Source organism: Pan paniscus, chromosome 10 (genome assembly GCF_029289425.2).
Source record: "Pan paniscus chromosome 10, NHGRI_mPanPan1-v2.0_pri, whole genome shotgun sequence".
Classification (NCBI taxonomy): domain Eukaryota; kingdom Metazoa; phylum Chordata; class Mammalia; order Primates; family Hominidae; genus Pan; species Pan paniscus.
In genome coordinates, this window is record NC_073259.2 from 24,598,418 (window position 1) to 24,619,553 (window position 21,136).

Consider the following 21,136-nt stretch of genomic DNA (forward strand, 5'->3'; position numbering starts at 1 on the left):
GTGACCCTGGGACTTACAGACAGAGGCCGTGACTCATTTGGCCAAGAGTGGTGGTCAGCCCAGGAATTTGTGGGTTCTGCCTGTGCTCCTTAAAGGGTATTTGGGTAGGTAGATTGTGAACTCTTAGTAGCTTACATACTAAGCAGATACATAGTTATTAGCAGCTTCCATATTTTCACTATGGTTTTTCAGAATATTTTAAGTATTTTTTTATTAGAAATGACATTTTCCAAATGTAAACTCTTTAAAGATGGAAAACATTAATGATATATGCAAATACCAAAGGACAGTGATATAATTTAAGTAATACTGTTGTCAAGTGTAAAATTCAAAGATCTAAGCCTGGAACCTGGACTTAAAAAAAAAATTCAAGGATCAAGATTTTCAGATTAGCATTTTCTATTTTTTGGTCATACTTTTTTTTTTTTTTTTTTTTTGAGACAGGGTCTTGCAGTGTCACCCAGGCTGGAGTGTAGTGACACGATCTCGGCTCACTGCAAGCTCCGCCTCTGGAGTTCATGCCATTCTCCTGCCTCAGCCTCCCGAGGAGCTGGGACTACAGGCGCCTGCCACCACGCCCGGCTAATTTTTTGTACTTTTAGTAGAGACAGGGTTTCAGCATGTTAGCCAGGATGGTCTCGATCTCCTGACGTCGTGATCCGCCCTCCTTGGCCTCCCAAAGTGCTGGGATTACAGGCGTGAGCCACCGTGCCCGGCCACATTTTTTTTACATTGGTATTAGCAGTAGATATTTTAATGTAAATATTTAATCTTTTTTGCTGTTAGTCATTTTGAAAGTTCAAACTGTGTGATGAACCAGACCAAAATTTCATAATCTTTAAACCACAAAGTTGCCTAATAGGCAACAAAGTAAGCAGGACAACAGTGGAAGATTTTACAAATTCTCAGAAACACCTGGAAATAATTTAGGAAAAGCTTTTGACTCTAGGCTCATAGATAGAGACTGTACATGAAGAATAATTAATAGCAATTACTTTCTTGTCTTTAGTCTTTCGTCAGATTTGTTTCTTTGAAAAGAGCAAGGCAGGTTAAAATAATCTGTATAATATAAATTGCCCATGCAATGCAGGTCAGTTTGTTTTATGCAGGTAGCAGTAGTACGAACTTGGGGTCCAATGATATTTTTTATATACTACTTATATATGATGGTAATAATTAAAATCTTTGAGTATGTTTTATTTCTTTAATTATGACAATTTAATTAAATGCCAAATGAATATAACATTTGTCAGACATAAGGGAAAATAATATGAATAAGCACTGCACATGATACTTAGCTTAAAATAAGAACATTTTTTTTATGTCAAAGAGCTTCTCTAGGATCTGTAAATAGGAGTGTAATTGAAGTTGTAAAGTACGTGCATTTGATTTTGGGAATTTCTTTATTATAATCTTTTATCCATAATATGTGTGGCACATTTACTCTCCTACATTGTAGCTTACCTTCACATTCCAAGAGATCTTTTGACGAACAGAGTTCTTAATTTTAATAAAATTATGTCAGTCTTCTGTAAATTATCACAGGTTTTTTGTTTTTAATTCCTTTCCAGTACTTTAATCTTTTTCCATTCCAGTCCTTACATTTCTTTATATTGCTGGCTAGTATTGCCAGTACAGTGATAGAAGCAACTACAGCTCTGATATCAAAATGAAGGATTCTAATTTTTACCACTAAGAATGATATCTGATGAAGATTTTTGGAAGGTATCATTTCCAGGTGAAGGAAATTCTCTATTTCTAGTTTAGTAAGAACTTTTATTATGAGTTTAAGTATTGAATTTTATCAACTATTTGTTCTGCATTCATTGAGATTTTTTTTCTTTTAGTTTGCTTATTCAGTGAATTCCATGAATTGCATTAATACTCTTGTTAATGCTAAGCCATTAATGGTAAATCTTACATTGTTGGGATCAACCCAACTTGGTCATGAAGTACTCTTTTTTCCAAGTTAATAAAGTTTGTATTTTTTAGAGCACTTTTAGGTTCATGGCAAAATTTAGTAGAAAATGCATAAAGTTCTCTGTTACGCGTACACACACACAAACCTTTACCCCCTCCCCCACTGTGGACATCTTGCACCACAGTGATACAGTTGTTACAATTGTACCTACATTGTCACATCATTATCACCCAAAGTTCATAGTTTACCTTAGGATTCACTCTTGGTGTTGTGTGTTCATTGAGTTTTGACAAATGTAAATGACATGTATCCACCATCACAGTATCATACAGAATAGTTTCAGCCCCCTAAAATCATCTGTACATTGTTCTGTTGGGTTTGTTGATACTTCATTTAAGACTTTGGTATTTATGATAATAAAGTGAAATTGCCCTGTAATTTTCTTCTCTTGTACTGTCATTGTCTGGCTTTGATAGCAAGGTTGGTCTAGCCTCAGAAAATGAGTTGGAAGGTGTTCCACTTTTTTGTACTCTGGAAGAGTTTGTATGAGGTTCGAATCAGTCACGGAGAAAGGGATATTATAGTTTTCAAATGTTGCAGTGACTTCTTGTTTTCTCTGTGTACTCTGTCCTTTTATTTTGAGTTTATATTATCAGATGCATTTAAGTATAGAATTGTTATGTTCTGTTAAGTGTAGAATATGCCATCAGAATGAAGCCAACATTTTTATCATGAGGGGACCTCCACCTCCGGTAGTACTTGTGCCCTTATCTGTTTTGTCTGATTTTGATATATAAACTTTCTTTTATTTAGCATTACCTACTCTAATTTTTTTTCACCCTTTTAAAAAATCTGTTTATCCGTATATTTGGGTGTGTCTTTTTAAAATAGTATATAATGAATCTTTTTCCAGTTTTATAAACTTTTTTTTTTAACTTATAGTCAACTTATGATTGTTGGTATATTTAGGTTTATTTATACCTTATTTTGTTCTTTCTTCTCTTCCTTGTTTTCTTGTTGGTTATTTAAAAAGTATATAGTTTTAAAATTGTGTACAACCAAGATAGTCAGCAATGGATAATCAATTTTCCTCTCAATCTTTGACTTACAAGAAACTGGAATAGATTTCAGTATGTACTACAAATTGAGTGAGAAATAATTCGGGAAAATGCCCAATAAAAGGCCTTCATAATTTTGGAAGAAGTAATTGGAATAAAGGTGACTCATCTCTTATTAGTGAGAATGGTTAAATATGCTAATTAAATGCCTTTCACTTTTTGTGTCTACTTGTTTGTATTCATTGATGGAAGCAGAATGTTTGGTGTGTCTTTTAGATTTAAAAACTGGAATCTACTAGTAACATATTTATATTGGCCTTTTTGTGATTTAAAATATAATGTTATCTTTTATAAAGGCATCAGACCACACTGAGTGCCTTCTAATTACAGTCTGTGAGTCTTGTGAGTACAGAGAAATGACAAGCTTTGCCCTGAAGGATTTCATATGCCCCAGCAATGTCTAATGATGTTAAGTTAAAGCCAGATAAGATTGAGAAACCTTTCTGTATGTGTCAGTATTAGGTCAAACCTCTGGGTTTACACTGGTGGGGCTCAGGCATCAGAAAGAAAATGAGGAAAGGGGTGAGAAGCTATAAGGGAGTCAGAAACGTAGGAAGGAATACTACAGGAGTTGTGCATGTGGAGTAGAGTGCCACTCACAATTTCCTTCAGTTGCCTGTCTTAAAGCAGATTATTCAAAAGACGTACATAGGAATTCTTAGTCTTCATCAGGAAGGTCATTATCACTAGGAAGACCTCACAAGCTCTATGTAAAATAAATATGTTTTTATAATATCAACTGCTTTACCTGGCAAGAAGCAAATTCAGACAATCCTAAACCTGTTTTGACCATGAGGTTACATAAAAACACTCCTATTATATGCTTCTGAATCATGAACTCAAGTCCATTTATTTAGTAAGAAGGAGCCTGCTGGGAATGGAAGAAAGCTAGATTTTTCTATTAAGTCCCGAAACCTTGTTTTTTCTTCACGTCCTTTTTTTGTATGTGTGCATTTTGCTTAGTCTTTAGTCAGCCATTTCTAGTGCAGTTTGAGGACCTGTGAATTTTTATATAAGCCTAGGAATCATCGGTATTAGGGCTTTAAATGTGACCTATTTTGAATCAAATGGAATCTGTTTTCCTCTGCAATTGAAGGTAACAGTTTTAAAGTGTGAACCATAGTCTTGGACATAAAATATTATTAGTCTTTATCTTGAATTGGTTAGTACTTTGCACTAAGATTACAGGGGCCTTCACTTAGGTGACAAGGTTCTTACTATAGATATAATTTTTTTCTCATAATCCTCATAATAAATCAAACACATGGGGAAGAAGAGTGACCATTTCAGGATTCTGTGGAACTTGAATATGATAATACCTTACTGTCCTGAATGTACGCATACCCCTAGAAATAACTTATATCACTGACTCTGAAAATAACTCATCTGTGGTTGAACATCTTTTTCTTGAGAGACATTTCTGTAAAGTATACGTTGAGTAGCCCCTTTCTCTGTGATAGATTAAACAGGCAAACCCAGAAGTTCAGAGAAGGTAATTTTTATAATTGCTACATGTTATTTTTGTTTGCTTTTTGAGAGAATTATTTGTGTTAAAAAGTAGTTTCCGTTTTATAATCTTGCTTTTTGAGCTTTCCTGTATCAGTTATCGCGCAAAGTTCTTATTGCAGGGACCGCCCTGGAGTATGTTCTTGAATTGTTGGGGGTGGTCAAAAGGTTAGGAGCACTTCCTTGATTTGTTTTTTTTCCTTTTTTTGTTTTTTTTTTCTCCTTAGGGAGTGAGCAAGCCAGTCATTTCTTCTTCTGTGAGACACAAGAGGAAATAATTAAAGAGTTTTTTATGGAGCAGTGTGAAAAGTTGGTTTTTTACTTTAGAAAACTGATTTTATGGAGTATTTCTCAGGTGAAACCCATGTATTATTGGTAAAATTATATACATATGAGAGACTGATTTTTTTTTCATGTTTTATTTTTAGTAAGAAAGGAGGCAAAAGTTCAGTATGCCACTTAGACTAAATGTTTCTAGGATCCAAAATAACATTGATGTTAGTCCCTTTACTGTGATCACCTTACTCTGCTGCTGCTTCTACTTGTCACATCTGAGACTGTTTCTTAAAATAGAGCTCCCCAGCAGCAATTTTTCATTATATGGCCTCATCGTGCATGTATTTGGTATGAACTCTGATAAGAGATTATGATGTTGATATCATAAGAATTTCCCTCTTTTACAGAACATGAAAAAATGCATGCATTTAGGTTAAGCATTGACTATATATTGGGAATGTAGTTTAAAAAAACTTGACAGGTCCAGCACGGTGGCTCACGCCTGTAATCCCTGCACTTTAGGAGGCCAAGGCAGGTGGGTCACTTGAGATCAGGAGTTAGAGACCAGCCTGGCCAACATGGTGAAAACACATCTCTACTAACAAAAAATGCCAAAAAAAAAAAAAAAAAAAAAATTAGCTGGGCATGGTGGCACTCCTGTAATCCCGGCTACTTGGGGGGCTGAGGCAGGAGAATCACTTGAACCCGGGAGCCAGAGTGCAGTGACCTGAGATTGAGCCACTGCACCGTAGCCTGGTGACAGAGTGAGAATCTGTCTCCAAAAAAAACCATATATATGGTTTTTATATCTATATGTACACACACACACACACACAGCTGTATATGTTATACAGCTTACCCTCGTATATGTTATAGTGTAAACACAAAACCCTCTTGCTGAGTTTAAAATTACAAAGAAAAAGTTTTAAAAATTCAAATAAATGTACTTTTTGGTTGAGTGGGAAAAGATGAAATTAAACGAATACTTTATGTTAGATAATCTGCCAGGCACTGGGGATACGAAGAGGAAATAAGCAGTCTACAAACTCTTCATGAACTTCATGATTTATTTTGTTGATAGTCATTATTTAGTAATGCAACAAAATTTCTCTAATATCTACCATTTTGTAGGTATGGTGCGAGATGGTAGAGATAACGTACTGCATGCTAATAAGTGGGGTTTTTTTTTTAGATTTTAAGAAAAGTTATTTAAATCCGAAACTATTTTTACTGGTTTTAAATTTTTGTCCACTTGTTTTGTGTATTATCTTCTGTTTATGGAACACTTAACTATATGTTCCAAGCACTCTGCTGGGTCTTTTATATGCATATGTCATTTATTGCATACACCATACCAATCTACCCGTCAGTTATTGAGCATTTATGTACCTGTCACTGTGCAACCATTTAATCTTGCAAATGAGGACCCTAAACCTTACAGGGCTGGCAGAGCTGGGATTCAAGTTTGAATCAGGTGGGTCGGCATTCTACCCAAAAAGATTTTTTAGCAATTGTGCTTTATGATAAAACTGCCATGTACAATATAAACAATAGGTCATCAGATTATTAAAAATTCACCAGATTGAAAAAGAGGCAATGGAAGATTTAAGTGATGCCGAACTCTGGAATAATTAGTCATCATTTTGTGTAACATATATGGTATCTATTATGACAGCTTTTTAAAAAACCTCTACTCATGTCAACTAATACAGCTATTGCCATAAACTTGGATCAAGTTTATAATCAAGTTTAAAAAATTTAAGTTTGGCGGGTGCTGGGATTACAGGATTACTCATGCCTGTAATCCTAGCACTTCGGGAGGCCGAGGTGGATGGATCAGGAGGTCAGGAGATCGAGACCATTCTAGCTAACATAGTGAAACCCCCATCTCTACTGAAAATACAAAAAATTAGCCGGGCGTGGTGGCGGGTGCCTGTGGTCCCAGCTACTCAGGAGGCTGAGGTAGGAGAATGACGTGAACCCAGGAGGTGGAGCTTGCAGTGAGCCGAGATCGCACCACTGCACTCCAGCCTGGGCGACAGAGTGAGACTCCGACTCAAAAAAAAAAAAATTTAAGTTTATAAACTTAGATTTAAACTTAGACTATGTCCTACAATCAAGCGTCCTGTGTAAAGGTGGCTGTGTTATGCTGGTGGCATTGAAAACTGGTAGCTTGAAGAATGTCTACTTTCAGTACATTCCGTGGATGTCCTCTTCTTGATTTTTTTTTTTTTTCAGGTTCTGAGCTTCCACTGACTATGTTTTCCATTTAAAGGAACAAAAAAGCACTAGTACCTAAAATTTGCTGTAAAAGACATTTCACCTGCTTTAGTATTACCTCACTGCCATCTGACTGTATCCCTGCCTTTCCTGATTTCTGTGGCTATAGTAGAAGTCTTGTGGAGTTTGTGGAGTTTTTGAAGTTTGTGTAGTTTTGAAGTTTTGAGAACAGACCTGTTTGTAGTTATGATCCAGTGGCATAAGCTGACCTCAGGATATACCAGCTTGCTTTATTAGTGACTTAATTTTCTTACTGTAGTAAATTGGGTGTGATTTTAACTTGTTCATTCTTTGTATATGTATACTTTCAGTATACATATTTCATATATGTATATTTTAACTTGTAAGTGATCAGACATCTCTATCATCATCTCTGAATTAAAATTAAAATTGTTTAACTCCTGAAAAATTCAACTGATGTTATGCAACTTGGAACATAAGACCAGACAAATTACTGAATCTGACATTTCAAATATTTTCTAATGTGCTTTTAACTTTTGCTGGGCACAAATGGAATTTCTCAGCCTCTGTCATAAAAAAAGAGTTTGTTATTGTTTGGTAAGACAGATTAAAACACAGCTGGGAATGAAGTAGTTAGCCCAGTCTCAAAGACATTAGCCTCCCTCTGTTTATTTCCTCCTGTTTGTATTCCTAGAAGCAAACAGCTGTGCATTCCATTTTATTCTTTATTCCTTTACTTAAAATCTGGATCCCAAAAGAAGTAAATTGGGCATTTAGGCTTAGAAAAGTTGCCTTATCTGTAATTTTTATTGCCCTTTTCACTTGAAACAATGATGTATTCATAGTCTTAAATATTTTTAAAAGTAGTTACCCACAATCTCACCATCAAACATTTTCATATAGTTTACCCATAATATAGACACCATTCAGTAGTCTGCTTTTCTCAGATGATTGCTATAACATTTTCTTACGCATCTACAGACTTATAATTTTAACCTCTGCTGTTCTGTTATTCTGTTTATTCTGTTATTAAATGTTTCATTTAAAATTGTGCACAGTTCACTTAGTTCCAAAATAATATTACTTTCAGGTATGAATAACATACATTTTAAACTTTAAAATGTCTTTTCTAGACTGATTAAATGTTTAAATTCTCATAAAGCCATTTATGCTATACAAATTTGCATAGGTCTGCAGGTTTCAGTTCGAAGAATGTCAGGTATAGGTAAATAAAAACTTTAATTTGAAAAATTGAAATAAATACTCAAAGTATTTGAAGCCCGTAGAGACAGGCAAGGCCTTTAGGAATGCATCAGTGAATTCATTTTTTGTGTATATACAGGAATGCATGGTCATGCATAATTATATATAACTGGCAATAGTAAGCTGTTTATTATAGTAAGTTGATGTGGGTCCTTCAGATGACAATTTTGTGGATGGTGGAATTAAGACGATCTTGTGGTAGAAGCATAGTTGGCTTCTGTGATTTATTTGTTGATGGGCCCCCATATAGCTCTCATTTTAGTTAACATATTGTTATTTATCTGTCATCCATGGACTTATTTTTACACTGTTAAATCTATTTTTTAGTATGTATTAAGTAAATAACTTTATGTTTTAGTTTTTTCTTTTATTTCTCTTAAAATGATTTATTATGACATGTAGTCATAGAATTCCAGTGTTCTTATTTTTAAGATAAAGTTCATGTTATTGAACACTGACAGTCATCTCATCCCATTCCTATCATTTTCTTCATCATCATCATCATCTGTCTTATAGTATGAAATTATACCTTGGGTCATAAATTACTCCTTTCATTCTTTTTAAACCAAAAGCTTTTTAACTTTAAGTTGTTATATTGCAACCAAATGGGACATAACAACAATATACTCCTTGAAAAAATGTTTTTTCTGAATATAAAGGAATATGTGCTTCTATTGGGAAACGTAGAATATCACACCAAAAAATATTAATACCTGTACTCTGCCACTGTATATGTAACTATTGACATGTATTCTTTCAGTTTCCTTCCTATACATTTATATAATAAGAGAATTGGGATTATAGTTCACACATTCATAACTTGATTCACTTAATGTGTCTTGAGTATTTACTATTAAATATTGATGTACATCTTTTTAGTAATTATTAGAAAAGCTATATGTATTGATGATAATTCCCCTGCCTTTTCAGCCTTCTTTTGTCAGCTACTGATGAAACTTTTTTATATAATAATAAACAGTGCTGGGTCAATGTATGAGTTTTAGATTTTTGACATTTTAATATTAAATTTTAATTTGTAGGGGTGTAGAGGCTTATAATCTCAATATTGTCCTAAGAATTTTTGTTACTCAAGGATTTTATGGATAAACATGGAAATAGAATCAATAATAACAGTATTAGTAATAGTAAAAGCGTACATGTATGAAACAAAAGAGTAAGGTTTTGTTTTCATTTAAATCAAAGGATTTATTATAGAAACACTAGTCTTTTAATCTTTTATTGAAATGTCCAACACTGTTTTGTTTAGTAAATCTGAGTTTTTAGAAGTTCATGTCCCTTCTTAGTAGAGCTATATTAATATTTTAAGTTAGAAATATTCAGATCATTCTCTGAATAAAGGCATTAGAACAATTCTCTGAAGAAAGGGAGTAGGAAAACTTCATGTATTTTTTTTTCCCCACTCTTTACTTCCATTATTTTAAAGGAAGAGAAAATGAAATGTGCCAATTGCCCTCACTTGTGCTCCCAAATGCTAGTTCTCCCTTCCCCCCACAGCTTATTTGAGTTAATCATTGGTTCTTCACTGGAAAAACACTTCAGTGAATGTCATAAAACTTCTATCTGAATTGGAGAAAATACGTTCTCCAAAAATATTAATATCTAACTTATAAGAAAACCCTTTGGGTGTTAAAAACTAACAGCCTTACCGGTTAGCTGCTTATTAAAACGCACAATCAGCACCCCTCTCCCACCCCATCTCCGTGTCTCCACCCCTCATATTTGTGGGCATCCCACAGAATTCCATTATAATTTACAGCTTCTCAGGTGATCCCAGTGTGCAGCCAACCAAGGGTGCGAACCACCGTTTTAAACTGATGTAATGATAAAATTTTGCTCAAAGTAAAAACCAAACGTCTATAGATTTAAAATAGGACTTTAACTTTCTAAAGTGTGTTGGCCATTCTTGCTCTCCAGGATTAGCAGATATTGAGATATAGATTGAGAAGATACCAGTAAAACCATTTCTAGGAGCGAAAACTTTTTGGCATTGAAAGAAGAGGATTTACTATAACGTACGTGTTCTGGGAGATTAACCAAGATTGAGTATGTGGATGCCAACTTCAAAACAGAACTGCGAATATTCTTTCCTTCAGGGGAAAGAAGTATAATCTTGATTATATTCATATTAGATGTTTCTTTTTAAAGCGGGTATCTGCAATAACTGTAATTTGATATAAAATATCTAAATTCTATTGGTGACAAATCAGAGATACTGCTAATACAAGTGTGGCTTGTTGCATGCATCCATAATGGAAGGAAATGCTAAATTTTAGTTAGAGAATAGTGAAAATAAAGGAAAATGTATTTTCTACCCAACTTAGTGGGTTTTCTGAATTCATCTCTAGACCCCTTTGATTCCTCTGGATTCCATGGAATACTAGGTTTATGTATGTTAGGGGCTGTCTTCATCTAAAAATTATTTATTTCAGTGGATAGTAGAGATAACACTGAAATAATGTGCCTTCCCCCAATGAAATATTCATGTAAACATAGAAGGCAGGCAAAGATTGTAATAAGTATTAAATTATTAACAATTTTTAGGGTTCAGTCAGAAGCTGTTTTGCACATCGATAAATATTTATTGGGTGCTTTTTATTCTAGGTACTGATCTGGCTAATTTTACATACATTATCTAATTTTAGATATTCTCTATTTTATGGATAGCATTTACCTTGTACCCTTTAAAAAAGACATGTGAAATGGTTGACAAATTAAAGCACAATGAAAATAAGATATAAATGAAATCAGAAGTAAGTTAGCTTTAAAAAAAAAAAAAAAGAGTTGGGGGCAGAGAGCCTGTTGTCTGCTACAGAGACAGGCCATCTTTCTTTTTAATGAACTTCAGCAACTTTATTGAACAAAGATAACCTAATGAACATTAGATTGATATGGAACAAGTCATTCAATCTCCCTGCCTCTCAGTTTGCTCATAGGCTCTGGCAGCTAAGTGCCCTGTCTACCTTAGAGTGTTGTTGTCAGGACTAATGAGACAATGAAAGTAAAGTGGTATAATTATGGGCGGTGATGGTGGTGGTAGAAAGTAACTCACAATATTTAAAGTGTGTGAGGTGTGGCTAACACAACTAAATCTAAGACAGAATTTTATAGGAGGCTAGGACTCTAGACTAGTCTAGTGTCTTCATTTTATGCAGAGAAAAAAACCTAATATTTATTTAGTGCCTTTTAAGTGTTAAGAAACATTGCTGGCTCCTTTTATATATTGTCTCCTTTAATACTTAAAATAATTTGACAAAGGTAGGTATTGTAAATTGTCCCTTCCCCCTTTTAAGCAGATGAGAAACTTAAGACACAAAAAAGTAGCCAGTCCAACATCATGGCTAGTTAACCAGGATCCAGAATTTGAATTCACTTTTTTTTTTTTTTTTTGAGATGGAGTCTCACTCTATCGCCCAGGCTGGAGTGCAGTGGCACAATCTCGGCTCACTGCAAACTCCACCTCCTGGGTTCATGCCATTCTCCTGCCTCAGCCTCCCTAGTAGCTGGGACTACAGGCGCCAGCCACAACTCCTGGCTTATTTTTTTGTATTTTTAGTAGAGACGGGATTTCACTGTGTTAGCCAGGATGGTCTCAATCTCCTGACCTCGTGATCCGCCCACCTCGGCCTACCAAAGTGCTGGGATTATGGGTGGCTCACACCCACCACGCCCAGCCTGAATTCACTTTCATTTGATCTTTTCCGCCATACTGTGGAGGCCCTGAGAGTCTATTTTGTCTGAGATGAAGGTTATGTACCTTCAAATGTTATCCCCGCTGTCCATCACTGATGCGTTTCAGTGTCCTGGAAAACTATGTTTAACTTCTTGTTTGTGATTTTATTACTAGTTTTTCAGTGTGGGCTTCCTATCTATCTATCTATCTCTTTCCTGTTCTCTTGGGAAAAATAAAATAACTCATTTGGGACCATTACAAATTTCTAATTTCCAGATTTCACCTGAGTCCTCAGTAAACACTCAGTGGCTCTTTAAATGGCCCCTAACCTCCTAACCACCTCTGTAGAGGTTACACAACCACACCCTTCTCTCTCAATAGAGAAAAGTTGGCTGACAAGAATGTTCTTTATCCAAATTTTGCCTTCTAGCAACCAAACTCAGAATTTTCTTCCATTTTTACTTCCATTCTTTCTGTTTGAAGGGGTAACCATTATTCTTCTCTCTCAAGAAATTTTTCTTCCCCTTTTGCTATTGATTTCCACCCCCTGACCAAGGCTCTTTAGGATGTTACTTGGGTAACACTCTTTTCACTTTGTTTTATTTCTTCAAATCAGAAAACTTGCTTAAGCCACCCCCTTTCTGAAAAGGCTTCTTTTAACTTGCCCTCATTCTTGATATTTTCCCCACTTCTTGCTCTCCAGATGTTTTTTTTTTTTTTTTTTTTTTGAGATGGAGTCTCTCTGTTGCCCAGGGTGGAGTGCAGTGGTGCAAACTCTGCTCACTGTAACTTCCGCCTCCCGGGTTCAAGCGATTCTCCTGCCTCAACCTCCCAAGTAGCTGGGATTACAGGCGTGTGTCACCACAGCTAATTTTTGTATTTTTAGTAGAGACGGAGTTTCACCATGTTGGCCAAACTGGTCTCAAACTCCTGGCCCCAAGTGATCCACTCGCCTCAGCCTCCCAAAGTGCTGGGATTACAGGCGTGAGCCACTGCTCCTGGCCTTTCCAGATTATTTTTTTAATAGCCAGATTCATTGACACCTTTTGAATGTGGCTGTGATGTTAATCTTTCTTTCTTGGCACTATTGCCCACCCTTTAAAATCCCCTTCTTTACCTGGCTTAGCACTGCTCTCAGTGGAACATCTCTGTGCTTCTCTGAAGACAACTCAGTCTTGTCCCTTGGCTCATCTTCTACCTTAAATGCTGGTGGCCTTGCTTGCTTATATCCTTCATGTGTGCTTATTCTCGTTATCTGTTCTCCCTGAGTGGCCTTATTCTTTCAATATGTATCATCCACAGCCACAGTTGATACCTCATAAAATTTTATCTCTGGCTGTCTTCTTTCCCCAGCTTCAAACCCTTTTTTTCCATTTCTACTTGCGGATGTCACAGACTTATCAATTGAAGATATTCCAAAGTAAACACATTCTTCCTCCCTGCCGTTTTTCCCCACCTCAACTCCTCTGTTTTCCCTCTATTTTTTCTCCTCAAAGCAAGCAACCAACTAACCTTGACAAAGCTCACCAAACCAACTAACCTCCCCAAAATAAAACAGCAACAGCAAAAATACCCCGTTCTGTCCTTCATGAAGACCCCAGTCTTTGGGACACTCACCCACTCAAATTATGTAGAAGACCTTAAGAGTTAGAGTTTTGGAGCTGCTGAAAATTTCTTTTCTTGATGGGGTGGAGATGACGATCCCACCAGTGGATATATTGCAGGTCTTCAAAGAAGTGCTACATGATGTTTGGTTTTCCTGTTTAGTAGTCTATAAATGGCTTTGTAAGAAACACTCACTGTCTATCCCATGATCACAGCACTATTTATGTCAAGCTTACACACGTGCATCTTTGCAGCTGATACATGCCTGATGCTCAGTAAACATTTGTTTTTTGATTTAGAAACCGAGGATATGAGTACCTCACCTCTTTTCTGTGTACTCTGTTTTTTTTTTTTTTTTAAATTTATGAATTACATTTTGGATCAAAAGAATCTTATTTCTGGGTAGGAACTTTTGATGTTATGGCCTCCTAGACATCATTTTACAGGTTTTTAGAGAGTGTTTATTTAATCGGTTTTAAATTGGCAGTGATAGGCTCTTTGACATTCAGAGGTGAGGTCTGAAGTACAGAAGAGTTAAACTAGAAACCTGTAATACCTGTTCAACCTGTGCTTTAACCAAGACTGGGAAGTTCCTCTGTAGGATTCACTTGGGGGAACTTCCTACACTTAGTAGTTTGTACTATCATTTATGCTCTAAAACCTCTGTATTTTGGTCTGACTATCAAATGGCCAGACCACTTTGGGGGTGCAATTTCATCATAGTTACACAATGAGCAGTTTTGAAGAAGGTTCGCAAAAGGGAAAGTACAGTACATCCTCACTTAATGTTGTCAGTAGGTTCTTAGAAACTTCAACTTTAAGCAAAAGGACATTCAGCAAGTCCTTGAACCTTGTTTTCCTCCTTGTCATTTTGTTACGAGGTTGATGAAAAAAATGGTTTTATTGTACTTCATTTCATTTTATAGATGGCAACTGAGGCAAAAAGAAGGCAGTAACTGCCCAAGGTCAGACAGGCAGTAAGTGGCAGAGTTGGGATCTGGCTCCCAAGTCCCTGTTCTTCAGTAACATTATGCTGCCTCTCATAATGTTCTTTTTTTCAATAAACTGTGTGTGGGCTTCTAAAATAGTAACAGTTCTTTATATAAAAGGGGAAAAAAGTTTTAAATTAGAGCAGGGTTGAAGAAAGTTCAACTTAAACTTAACATTTGACTGAATTTTATCTGACTTTTTCCATGTAATATTGACGTCATCGAAACATATTGTAGTTATTTAAACGTGTCGTGGTTCTAAATGTCTTGCATCTAATGTTATATAACTAAATGGCCAAAGATAACAGTGTTACCTCATTATCCCTGCTTTTGCCTCTTTTTATTTGAGTGTCTGTGGCTGTCTTTTCCTGCGGGTTCTTTGCACCCGTACTCATCTTTCACACATTATTGATTATCACGCCTGAGTGATCTGCCACATCCCAAATTTGTCCTTTTATACCTTACCTGACTAGTGGCTGTGATCCAGGAACTTTCCTTCCTGGCACCTATGCAAAGATCAGTGGCTGCCAGCTCTAAGTTCCAGATCATGATTTCTCTACTCTCTGCAATTTACTAGTTAAGTATCAACTTTCCATGTTTGTAACTATAATAATGTAGATAATGATAAACTGAACTTTAAAGAAAACCCTATGTATTTCACTTTTTCCACCTTCTCTTTGAAAGTAGTAATGACCATGGCAACATAAATTTATTTTTCCCTAACTGTGTGAATCATCTGACCTTTGATTTGTCAATCTTTGTGACTCCTATTAATGTATAGTCCACCTTATATTTGTTTAAATTAAGTTATCAAATTCCAAATAAGCCATTGGTTTTAAAACTACTAAGTATTATCTTTCTGCTACCAAAAACATAAACAATTAAAGAAGTCACTAAACATATATTCATTGAGACAGATGATAACTACTCCCTGTAGACTTAACACTTCATTAGCAAACTAATACTCTTCACACACCCATGCCCCACCTTCCCCACCTCATTATTTACCTGTTGTATCTGTTAAGGATTGTTTCTCTTTTTGCAATCCATGCTTTGTATAGAAAAGTGAAGAAAGCAATCTCCAGAGTAACCTTGGAGCAGTAATCTGATCTCAGATTGTTCTGGGAGCTAAGAAGAATAGAGCCAGAGAGCTAAAAAGAATGTCAGTTTCAAAAGGGATACTGAACATAGCCTACTTATATGATATATAAAAGTGACATCAGATGCAATCGCTTGTTTGATTTAGGAACCTATGCAGAAAGAGGCCTTGATTTTAATGTTGGCATCATACTTGCTAACAACACTCTGCAAGTCTTCTGAGGCTTAATTTTTTTTTTTTTTTTTTGCTTTGGAAGCATGGTTGTGGGCAGAGCTGGGATAATTTTGTGTGTGCGTGATTCTTAGTTATGCTGACAGCTTTCAGGTTTTGAAATCCTATCTCTTCCCTGTTGGTTTGACCTGTGTTATCCACATTTTTTTATCTCATTTATTTCATTAATTTCATTCACTCAGCCCAAAGATGATTATTTGGCCTCTACTGTGCACTAGGTGATGTGTTCTTTACTGGGCTTTCTTGTGAATGAACATAGACATGGTCCTTGTACTTATGGAGTCTTCATTTTAGTGGGGCAGGTAGTCATTAAACAGTTGTCATATAAATAAACATAAAATTACAACTATGATCAGCTTGGTGAAGGAGAAGAATGCAGTGTCGTAAGATGTCTGCTGGAGAAAGTGACACACCACTTGATATTTTCCTCTTCTACTTGTCATTGGATGGCTGGAGGTTTTCATAGTTCCCTCAGCCTTCCATAAGTCACCCCTGGTAGTATGTAAATCAGTCTAGTTTCTGTTAGTTGATAATTCCATATTTAATCACAGCCTGCATTACTGTTCTAGTCTGAAAGTATGATATGTATATCGGTTAGTCGAGAGACTAAAACTACCTCATACTGGTTGAGAGCTTCTATTTGTTCCTATCCCCATCCTGTCCCCAGAAGGAGTTCTTGATTACTTTCAAAACATAGATTTCAAGTCATAAAGTCATGGGTTTTAAATAGAGATAAACTTCAGCTTGGCTTTAGGATTTAAGCTATTCTTAGATAATCGGAAGGAATCACCTTCTGGCTGCCATTTTGCTGTATTTCTTTTGAGGTACTCTCTTTGGTGAACTTTACAGTTTTTGAGATTCTATTGAAATTGTGTATTTGGATTCAGTTGGTGGAAAAAATATTATGTTTTATGTATAAATAGGCTATTCTAATACAAAATAAAGCTTCAGAGTTTGTATAACCAAAGTGAATTATATCTTATTTGTGCCACAGATGAAACAAATCATTTGTGGCCAATACATTGGTGGAAACCACAAGACCCCAAATTGAAGGCAGTTTATTGCAGTGATTTAAAAAAAAAAAAAACTCAGTAGGAGAAATAAAATTTGATACGATTAGTAGTATTTTTGCCTGTGTTTGAATATTAAATTCACTTAAAATTCTGCACCTTCCTATGCATTCCCCCCTCCCATATATACACCTGCAACACACATAGGTGCACATTCTGATTTTCGTAATGCTTTATTACAAATAATAACAGCAATAAGAAAGGGCTCTTCAAATGAGTGTAATAATAATGGATAATACTGAATTATAAGATTCCTTCTAAGAATGTGTTATGGTCAGAAACACAGTAAAAGGTAAATGAATAATGGTGAAATAATGAGTCAATATGCTGGAGGTAACTGGGTGAAGTGAAAAGAGCTGGGCATTGGAATCAGCCAGGCTTAGCTTTGAATTCCAGCCCTGATTCTAGCCATATAACCTCTTTGAGTTTCTGTCTCTTTTTCTGTAAAGTGAGCTTAATCAGCTGCCATACAGGATTAGAATAATATTCTTTAAGCTACTGGCACATGATGGATATTCAAATAATTTATCAAAGAAAACAAATTACTGATTTATTTTATTCTGTTTGTAGTCCTAGAAAACATGTCGCATATTTTCCTTACTTTTACCCTTAAAGAAAAATGGAAAAATTAGCAGTTGGCTTAGCAGCTTTACTAATATTGTAGTTAGTTTAGACCCAGTTGGCTAACTTAAGGAACAATGTTGAGTTTTAATATTTGAATTTAAGTAAAGGTCTGTTAATTGCTATTTAAAGGTTGTCAAGTTAAAAAAAAAAAAAAGAGGGTTGTAAACTAAAGCCAACATAGACAAATTAAGTTAGTGTTGCTTGCCTAGGTGGCTTCCGCTGACAGTGAAAGGAATCTGAGCCCTTTCTCCCTGCCTAGTACTGGCAGAGCCTCCAGCATCTTCTGGTCTTCACTTCTAGGACAGTGCTCAGTTGGCTCTGCCCACCAGTGGTAGGCTTGTTTCTAATATTGCCTCCTGACACACTGATTGAAACATCTACCAGTGATTTAATACCATCTTGTCTATGAGAACAAGCTACCACATTAAATGCACACATTGAATCTAAAATGAGCCAAATTTCAAATGCATTAAAATGTTAAACAAAATAGATAAATTCAGGAAATATGTGATTGGAAGAACCCATACAAGTCTTTTCAGACCTTGTATGTGTTGATTCAATTAAGGTCTTCCTAAACCTTGTCTTCCTTCTTTATCCTGCAAACCATCATTGGCTTCTGGGAAATGGCCTGGGTAAAAACCAGGTCAAGATTTAATTGGGCCACAGTCTCTTAGACTTGGATTGAGCATCTTTCTGGGCCATTAACGATAACTTGCAGTTCTTTCTCATCTACTTTGTGGAACTTTTCTCCACTGTTTTTTTGTAAACTGTTTCTGTCATTTTCTTCTGATTCCCGACTCAATGGTGTGCGCTAAGAAATGAATGTTAATCACTATCTGTAGAGAAAAGGCAATATATAAGAGAAACAAATTCATATTTAGTCAGTACTTATTATCTGTTGTTAATTATGTGTAGTCTAACTGTCCTAGAGCTGCCTGGTAACCTCTAGCCCTGAGTTAACCATTTTTAGGAAGCAGCCTACATATAAACCAGGAAATAAGATATGAAACGAGATCAGGTAGAAACCCCAATCCCAGTATCTGGAAATGCCTCTCTTACCTATTTTCATTCATTGATAAAATCAAAATGTCTGGCCTTTGCTGAATGACTAAAAATATGTGGATGGCTTATATGGAATGTTTTTTTTCTTTGAGTTAAAAAACCTTGTACAATAACTATACCTGAGTACTGATGTTTCTGCAGATATTTTGTGTATAAATAATAAGAATTGAAAGTGTAGGAATGGGTGAGGTGAAAACTTTTAATTGTATGAGGGAGACTTGTGAGTATAACAATTCAGAAGACTTTTTTTTTTTTGGAGACAGAGTCTCCCTCTGTTGCCCAGGCTGGAGTGCAGCGGCACAATTTCCACTCCTGCAACCTCTGCCTCCTGGGTTTAAGCAATACTCCTGCCTCCGGAGTAGCTGTGATTACAGGCACCTGCCACCACGCCCAACTAATTTTTGTATTTTTAGTAGAGACGAGGTTTCACCATGTTGGCCAGGATAGTCTCGATCTCTTGACCTTGTGATCCGCCTGCCTTGGCCTCCCAAAGTGTTGGGATTACAGGCGTGAGCCACCGTGCCCAGCCTCTCTAATAATTTTATATTTAACTGACTTATCATTCTTCATTTCTGGAGACGACATACTTTTTTGAAACTTGCTGTCTTTTCTTACATACTTTGGTTCAAAGTAAGCAGCCTTCCTGGCTGAGAGGGCAGGGTAGTTGAATTACTTGGGAGGATGACTGTGCCACAGACCCTACATTTATTAAACCACAGTTGTAAAACTCTTGTTTATAGTTGTAGTCTGTTACCATTGTGTCTTTTGGTGTTTGACTAATAAGACAATTGCAAGAAGTTTATAAAATCTTTAATCAAGTGAAAACTTTTCTGCAGTTTGGTATGTAAAATGAGGATAGTAATTAATTGTGATAGAGATATTTCTCCTTGCTTTTTCCCATCCCCTGTTTCAGAGAAAAACCCCAGACACCTTGACTTGACTTATAAAGGGGCTCTATAGAGAGACTACTTTATTAATAGCTTGAGGATTGTGATGTCCAGTTATTCCTGAAAAGACTGTGATTGTTAAGAAGAAATCAATTGAGAGAGGGAGTGAGCATTTACATTCTGTGACAAGACTTTGATGAAAGGACTGAGGAAGATGAAGATAATCAGTTTCTTCATCTGCCTCTGGGAAGATTTTAATGTTTCTTTTAATATAAAAATGAAGAGACACTCATACCCTGTAAAAAATAGCTACCTGTAAATATAGATTTACCAAGCTTAAGAAAGCTTGATTTAGCTATTCTAAAATTTATGTGGATTTATTTATATTGATATACAATTTTAACTTTTTTGAGATGGAGTTTTGCTTTGTTGCCCAGGCTGGGGTGCAGTGGCGGTACCTCGGCAGAGACAGGGATTTTACCATGTTGGCCAGGCTGGTCTTGAACTACTGACCTCAAATAATCAGCCCACCTTAGCCTCCCAGAGTGCTGGAATTACAGGCACGAGCCACCATGCCTGGCCCTTTAAAATGTTTTTAAATTCTTGCAATTTTTAAAAATTCTTGACTCTTGTAATAACAATTAGCTTAAAACACAAACACATTGCACAACTACACAAAAATGTTTTCTTTCTTTATATCCTTATTCTGTATGCTTTTTTATATTAAACTTTTTTGTTAGCTTTTTAAACTTTTTTGTTAAGAACTAAGGCACAAACATACACATTAGCCTGGGGCTACACAGGGTCAGGATCATCAGTATCACTGTATTCTACCACCACATCTTGTCCCACTGTAAGATCTTCAGGGGCAGTAACACTCATGGAGCTGTCATCTCTTGTGATAACAATGCCTTGCTTCCGGAATACCTCCCTAAGGACCTGCCTGAGGCTGTTTACAGTTAGCTTCTTTTAATAAGTAGAAGGAGTACACTCTAAAATAACAATAAAAAGAAAAGTTTGGTAAATACATAAGCCATTAACAGTCATTTATCATTACCCAATATTATGTACTATACATAATTGTATGTGTTATATACTTTTATATGATTGGCAGCACAGGAGGTTTGTTTACATCAGCATCACTACAAACAGTTGAGTAGTGCATTGTGGTATGATATTATGATGGCTACAACTTAACCAGGTGGTAGGAATTTGTCCGCCCCATTATAATCTTAGGGGACTACTGTTATCTATGCTGTCTGTTGTTGACCAAAATGCCATTATGTGGTTCATGACTATATTTGCAGTTCATATATCTGGCAAAGAAATCATATCCAAGTAACATAAAGAACTCTCAAAACTCACCAATAAGAAAACAAATGACCCGGGGGGGCAAAAGATTTGAGCAGTCACTTCCTCAAGAAGATATACAGATTGCAAATACATACTTGAAAATCTGTGCAACATCAGTAGTCATTAGGGAAATGCAAATTAAAATCACAGTTATATACATTGCATACCTGTTAGAATGGTTCAAAACAAAACAATGGAGA

The 21,136-nt window shown here is 35.9% G+C and overlaps 1 protein-coding gene across 29 annotated transcripts in view; it reads left to right on the forward strand.

Moving 5' to 3' along the window:
* PLEKHA5 (pleckstrin homology domain containing A5) overlaps nucleotides 1-21,136 on the forward strand; it is a 245,546-nt gene that overhangs the window by 21,787 nt on the left and 202,623 nt on the right. The window contains exon 4 of one of the 29 annotated variants that reach the window (XM_055095457.2): nucleotides 445-20,963. The exons of the other annotated variants lie outside the window; for them this stretch is intronic. Within the exon in view, the coding sequence (XP_054951432.1) occupies nucleotides 445-586 (142 nt within the window). The 3' untranslated portion in view covers nucleotides 587-20,963. Of the gene's footprint in view, nucleotides 1-444; nucleotides 20,964-21,136 lie in introns of those variants that run through there. 29 annotated transcript variants of the gene reach the window in all.